The sequence below is a fragment of the Trichechus manatus genome, unplaced genomic scaffold (genome assembly GCF_000243295.1).
Source record: "Trichechus manatus latirostris isolate Lorelei unplaced genomic scaffold, TriManLat1.0 scaffold00117, whole genome shotgun sequence".
Taxonomy (NCBI): Eukaryota; Metazoa; Chordata; class Mammalia; order Sirenia; family Trichechidae; genus Trichechus; species Trichechus manatus.
The window spans coordinates 3,968,228-3,975,809 of NW_004444053.1; the positions used below are offsets into that span (position 1 = coordinate 3,968,228).

General features: G+C 36.6%; 1 protein-coding gene across 4 annotated transcripts in view; it reads right to left on the reverse strand.

Moving 5' to 3' along the window:
- Positions 1 to 7,582, reverse strand: part of KIFAP3 (kinesin associated protein 3) — a 249,379-nt gene that overhangs the window by 171,952 nt on the left and 69,845 nt on the right. For all 4 annotated transcript variants that reach the window (XM_023738447.1, XM_004384098.1, XM_023738449.1 and 1 more), the window contains exon 9: positions 2,347 to 2,525. In XM_023738447.1, the coding sequence (XP_023594215.1) occupies positions 2,347 to 2,525 (179 nt within the window). The remainder of the gene's footprint in view (positions 1 to 2,346; positions 2,526 to 7,582) is intronic.

Genomic DNA, 7,582 nt, shown 5'->3' on the forward strand with positions numbered 1-7,582 from the left:
ACTAATTCAAAATGGATCAAAGACCTAAATATAAAGCCAAAAACTATAAAGTTCATAGAAGAAAAAATAGGATCAATGCTACAGGCCCTAATACACGGCATTAACAGGATACAATCCATAACCAACAACTCACAAACTCCAGAAGATAAGCTAGATAACTGTGATCTTCTAAAAATTAAACATTTAGGCACATCAAAAGACCTCACCAAAAGGGTAAAACGAGAACGTACAGACTGGGAAAAAAATTTTGGCTATTACAAATCACACAAAGATCTAATCTCTAAAATCTACAAGAAAATCCAACCCCTCTACAACAAAAAGACAAATAATCCAATTAAAAAACGGGCAAAGGAAATGAAAAGAGACTTTACCCAAAGAAGACATTAAAGCAGGCAACAGACACATGAGGAAATGCTCACGATCACTAGCCGTTAGAGAAATGCAAATGCACTATGAGATACTGCCTCACCCTTGCATTACTGGCACGAATCAAAATAACAGGAAATAACAAATGTTGGAGAGGCTGCGGGAGATCGGAACTCTTATGCGCTGCTGGTGGGAATGCAAAATGATACAACCACTCTGGAAAACGATATGGCGCTTCCTTAGAAAGCTAGAAATAGAAATACCACATGATCCAGCAATCCCACTCCTAGGAATATATCCTAGAGAAATAAGAGTCGTCACATGAATAGACATATGCACACCCATGTTCACTGCAGCACTCTTTACAATAGCAAAAAGATGGAAACAACCTAGATGCCCATCAACAGATGAATGGATAAACAAACTTTGGTACATACATACAATGGAGTACTACACAATGCTAAAGAACAATGATGATCTGGGAAACATCTCACAACATGGATGAATCTGGAGGGCATTATGCTGAGTTGAAATAAGTCAATCACAAAAGGACAAATATTGAATGAGACCACTACTATAAAAACTCATGAAAAGGTTTATACACTAAAAGAAACCATCTTTGATGGTTACAAGGGAGGGGAGAGGTGGGGATGGAAAAACACTAAACAAGACAATAGATAAGTGGTAACTTTGGCGCAGGGTAAGACAGTACACAATACTGGGGCAGCTAGCACAACTTGTACAAGGAAAGGTCATGGAAGCTCCATAGACACATCCAGACTCCCCAAGGGACCGAACTGCTGGGCTGAGGGCTGTGGGGACCATGGTCTAAGGGAACATCTAGCTCAAACGGCATAACACAGTTTACAAAGAAAATGTTCTACATTCTACTCTGGTGAGTAGTGTCTGGGGTCTTAAAAGCCTGTGAGCAGCCATCTAAGATACTCCACTGGTCTCACCTCTTCGGAAGCAAGGGAGAATGAAGAAAACCAAAGATATAAGGGGAAGATTAGTCCAAAGGACTAATGGACCACAACTACCATGGCCTCCACCAGACTGAGTCCAGCACAACTAGATGGTGCCTGGCTGCCACCACTGACTGCTCTGACAGAAATCACAATAGAGGGTCCCAGACAGAGCTGGAGAAAAATGTAGAACAAAATTCTAACTTACAAAAAAAGACCAGACTTATTGGCCTGACAGAGACTGGAGAAACCCCGAGAGTATGGTGCCCGGACACCCTTTTAGCTCATAAAACAAAACAAGACTAAAGGGGCACACCAGCCCAGGGGCAAGGACCAGAAGATAGGAGGGAACAGGAAAGCTGCTAATAGGGAACCCAAGGTCGAGTAGGGAGAGTGTTGACATGTTATGGGGTTGTTAACCAATGTCATAAAACAGTACATGTACTGACTGTTTAATGAGAAGCTAGTTTGTTTCGTAAACCTTCATCTAAAGTACATTAAAAAAAAAAATAGAATAGAAGAGGGCCTGAATTAATACAATGGCACTGGGAATGGAAAGAAAGGATACTTGTAAGACATATTTGAAAAGTAGAATCAACAGGTTGTGGTTACCATTTGGAACAGTGGGTGATAGAAAAATGACTGGGCCAGACTATAATTCCACAAAGTAATATCAGAATTACAGGAAGCCAAATAGTCTAGAGGAAAATAAGGTTAGATTACCCTGAAGTACCAATGTGAGTTTAAATTACTTTCTATACACCAAGTTTAGTATAGCAAAGTTTGTTAAATCCAACATACTAGGAAAAGAGTTTTCTCCACAAAGCTTCAATTATCTGAAATACTAACTAATATGGACTACATGTCCTACTGAAGCCAGCTAGAGTGAGTTGTTACTGCAAAATCTTCATTGAGAATTATCTCAGAAGGGGGATAATATGCTTTGTTTATTGGAAAAATTCTAGCTTGAAAATGTACAGCATGGACTGTTTCAAGAAAGAGTTTTAGAAGTTACCATATCATTTTTATTCTCCATAAAAATGCTGAGTTTCTTCAAGAATGACACAACCAGAATAAGCAGCTCAAAATTGTCCCGATCAAGAGCCTTCACCAGCATGTGAACTATGTTTTTGTTCCTCATCTTCAGTTCTGTACGAGTATCTTCAGCAAGATTCAGAAGTAAATAAAGAGCAACTAGAAAAGTAAAATAGATGAGAGTTAAGTGATTGGTATACTGAATCAACAATTAGATAATTTCTACTCACAGGTGACAAATGTAGTTCAAAAAAGGTAATGTCGTATATTACTATGAAAATTTTAACTGATTAGTAATTATTTTACTGTTGTTGTTGTTAACTGCTGTCGAGTTAGCCCCCAACTCTTGGTGAACCCATGCACAACACAACAAAATGCAGCCCAGTCGCGAACTGTTGTGATCCATAGGGTTTTCACTGGCTGATTTTTGGAAGTAGATTGGCAGGCCTTTCTTCCTAGTCTGCTTAGTCTGGGGGCTCTGCTGAAACTTGTTCAGCATTATAGCAACACGTAAACCCCACTGATAGATGGGAGGTTGCTGTGCATGAAGTGTACTGGCCAGGAAATCGAACCTGGGTCTCCCACATGGAAGGCAAGAATTCTACCACGGAACTACCCATATCCCTATAATTATTTCATTAGAAACCATTTACTGTTACTGAGTGATATAATAAACTATATATCATAAAATGTAATATATATAAAATGATATGATGCTGAGAAAGAGACAATAACCAATATAAGACTGTAATTCTTACCCTCTTGGAGTCTGGAGCTTAACAGCAATCATCAGCAATAAAAGGTAGATAAGTCAGCAAATAAACAACAGGCAGGCAGGGAGCAGCAGAAAACAATGTAAGGTGTTATAAAACTGCAGCTACTAAGGGCTGCTGTGTTAAAGAGCTACAATCCACAATATACTGTATAGCTAAGAGCTAAATTTGAGGATACAAAAAAGTAACAGACAATTCTTCACTTTGCCTTGAGTGACAAGAACCCTCAAAGTCAAATTTGAAAGATTTCTGCCAGAATTACGTAGGCTATTATGGTTAACATAACCTTTTTGCTCTTCTATGGCCTTAATTTTACTCATTATTTTAGTATTTCATTTCATGCATTCTTATAAGCCATCTCTAAACTTTTATGAATGGTATAGAGAAATACATGCATATATACATACGTAAATATTAAATTTATATAACATATATATGAGACGGACAGGCAATTCATACTTATTATGTATTTTTATTTTTAGTTATATATTATTATGTAAAATTAATGCAACACTCTCTTGTATGCCAGGCACTATACTAGTTGATATATAGACAATAACTCATTTTAATTCTAAAACAATCTTATCAGGCAGGAAATATTATAAACATTTTACAGATGGAGAATCCCAGATTCAGAAAAGTTAAATAACTAGTCCTAGGACACACAGCTAGTAAGTGGTAGAGCTAAATTAAAATGCAAGCCCATCAGAGTCCAAAGTTCACACATTTGTACTACTGCATTATGCTGACTTTCTATACAAGGCACTACTGAAAGGTTTTAAATTGTGTTGAGAAAAATGTATGGTAGACTTTTGGTTGTAGCCAAGACAGAGTGATACAAACCAGATAATTAAACACTAAGCTGCGACAGGGAAAAAAAAGACAAAAAAAAGGACAAAAGCATATGAAAGAAAGGCTTTCACAAAACTGGCATCAGGCAGTGAAGGACAGTGAGCCCTGAGAAACAAGAAACAAATGAGATAGCCTTTTAATTGCCCCAGACTGCTCCCTTGAGAGACGTTCCACACTATGGTACGTGGAGGGAGAACTCAGGCAGAGCCTGACAGACTCCTGCAGTTGAGGAGATGGAGCTGAGAGTCCAGGAAAGCTAAGGTAGCTAGAATTAACAGAAAAGTGCTGGAGAGGAGAGAAATGAACTGAGAGAATTGTGGAGTTCTGCAGAGGTATTCCTTGAGTATTGAGCAGAGTACTGACTGGTGAATGTATGTTAGAAATATAAATGAGGCTGGGATAGAACAAAATGAGAGAATTAGAAGGAATAATAAAGGATCCTCACACAGCTCAGCTACAAATAATGCCTGTTTCCCCCAGCCAGAATGGAAACCTCCCAATTCATGAGGTATTGGGTAGAGTACTCTGAAAGGTCTTGCCTCAGTAGTGGGGAGTAATTATCCCCATACTAAACGTTGCTCATGCCCAGACTAACAAATCTTAAGAGCAAGAGTCAAAAGGATAAAACTGTTTCCAATTAATTAAACTGTGTCTCAGAACAAAGCTCAGAAATATTTATAAACCCATTGCCGTTGAGTCGACTCCGACTCATAGCAACCCTACAGGACAGAGTACAACTGCCCCATAGCGTTTCCAAGGAGCACCTGGTGGATTCAAACTGCCAACCTTTTGGTTAGCAGCCGTAGCTCTTAACCATTATGCCACCAGGGTAAGAAATAATAAAATATCCAATACCCAACAATGTAAATTGCAACGTCTGCTATCCAATCAAAGATTACCAGTCATGCAAATAAGCCGGAACATATAACCCATAAGGAGGAGAAATATCAACCAATTGAAACTGACCCAGAACTGACAGAGTTCAGAATTAGCAGACAGGAACATTAGAACAGTTATTATAATTGCATTCCAGATATTCAAAAAGGGAAGTAGAGACATGAAAGATTAAAAAAAACAAAACTCAAGTTGAACTTCTAACAATAAAAACTACGTCTGAGATTGCACACTAGATGGGATTAACAGAAGTTTATATACTGAAGAAGAAAAGATTAGTGAATTTAAAGGTGGCAATAGAAATTATCTAGAATTAAAGACACAGAGAAAAAATAGTAAAAATGTAAAGAATACCACTGAGCTGTGGAAAAACTTCAAGTGGCCTAATACACATGTAATTGGAGTCCTGAAAAAAATAACTGAAAAATATCCAAATTTATGAAAACTATAAATCTACATTTTTAATATGCTTACCAAAACCCAAGAATAAGAAACATGAATAAAATGACACTAAGGCAAATCATAATCAAATTGCTTAAAACAAGTGATAAAGAGACAATCTTAAAAGCAGTGAAAGAAAAATGATATCTTATGGACAGAGCAACAAAGACAACACCAGATTGCTCATCAAAAACAACGTAAGCAAGAAGACAGTAGAGCAACATCTTTACAATATAGAAAGAAAAAAGCTGTTAAGCTAGAGTTCTATGCCCAATGAAAATTATCTTCAAAAAAGACTTTTTCAAATATACAAAAGAAAAAATAATTCATCACCAACAATTCTGTCCTATCAGAAATACTAAAGAAAGTCCATCAGACAAAAAGAAAATAACACCAGACAGAAATATGGAGCTATACGATGAAATAAAGAACAGGGAAAATGGTAACTATATATGTAAATATGTAAGATTATTTTCTTATTATTTAAATATCTTTAAAATAAAATTGATCATACAAAAATAATAACAATGCCCTGAGGATTTATAATATGCATAAGTATAATAAATATTCAGGAAGGGGAGAAATAAAAGTATATTATTGCAAAGTTCTCATACTACATGTAAAGTAGTAAAAATAGCACTTGAAGGTAGACTTAACTTATGACAAGTTAAAGATGTATACTAGAAGGCAGACAACTTATGATGAGTTAAAGATATATACTATAAAGCCTAAAGCAACCATTAAGATAACAAAAGAATAACAATGTATGTATAAATTTTTGTATAACAGACTAACTTGAATTGTAAACTTTCACTTAAAGCACAACAACAAATTAACATAAAAAACGTAAAAAAAGAGTTATAGTTGAAACAACAACAGAGATAAACTGGAATAAAAAATACCTCAATCCCACTGAAAACATTCCCCTTGAGAACAGGAATAAGACAAGGATGCCCTTTATCACCACTCCTGTTTAACACTGTGCTGGCAGTTCTAGCTAGAGCAATAAGGCAAGAAAAAGAAATAAAGGGCATCCAAATTGGTAACGAAGTTAAACTGTCCCTGTTTGCGGATGATATGACACTATACATAGAAAACCCTAAAGACTCCACAACAAAATCTACTGGAACTAACAGAAAGATTCAGCAGAGTAGCAGAATACAAGATGAACATACAAAAATCAGTTGGATTCCTATACACCAATAAAGAGAACAATGAAAAGGAAATCAGGAAAACAATACCATTTATAATAGCCCCTAAAAAAATAAAATACTTAGGAATAAATCTGACCAGGGATGAAAAGACCTATACAAAGAAAACTACAAAACACTACTGCAAGAAACCCAAAGGGATCTACATAAACGGAAAAACATATCATGTTCGTGGACAGGTAGACTCAACATTGTGAAAATGACAATTCTACCCAAAGCAGTTTACAAATACAATGCAATCCCAATCCAAATACTAACAACATTCTTCAAAGAGATGGAAAAACTAATCATTAACTTTATATGGTAAGGGAAGAAGCCCCAAATACGTAAAGCACTACTGAAGAAGAATAAAGTTGGAGGACTCACACTCCCTGACCTCAGAACCTACTATACAGCTACGGTAGTCAAAACAGCCTGGTACTGGTACAACGACAGATACATGGACCAATGGAACAGAATTGAGAACCCAGATGTAAATCCAACCACCTATGGTCACCTGATCTTCGACAAGGGCCCGAAGTCCATCAAATGGGGAAAAGAGTCTTTTTAACAAATGGTGCTGGCAAAACTGGATATCCATCTGCAAAAAAATGAAACAGCACTGATACCTCACACCATACAAAAACTAATTCAAAATGGATCAAAGACCTAAATATAAAGCCAAAAACTATTAAGTTCACAGAAGAAAAAATAGGACCAATGCTACAGGCCCTAATACATGGCATTACAGGATACAAACCATAACCATCAACACACAAACCCCAGAAGATACGCTAGATAACTGGGATCTTCTAAAAATAAAATACCTATGCTCTTCAAACGACTTCACCAAAAGAGTAAAAGGAGAACCTACAGACCGGGAAAAAATTTTTGGACAGTACAAGTCAGACAAAGGTCTAATCTCCATAATCTACCAGAAAATCCAACACCTCTACAACAAAAAGATAAATAATCCTGTTAAAAAATGGGCAAAGGAAATGAACAGACACTTCACCAAAGAAGACATTCAAGCGGCCAACAGACACATGAGGAAATGCTCACGGTC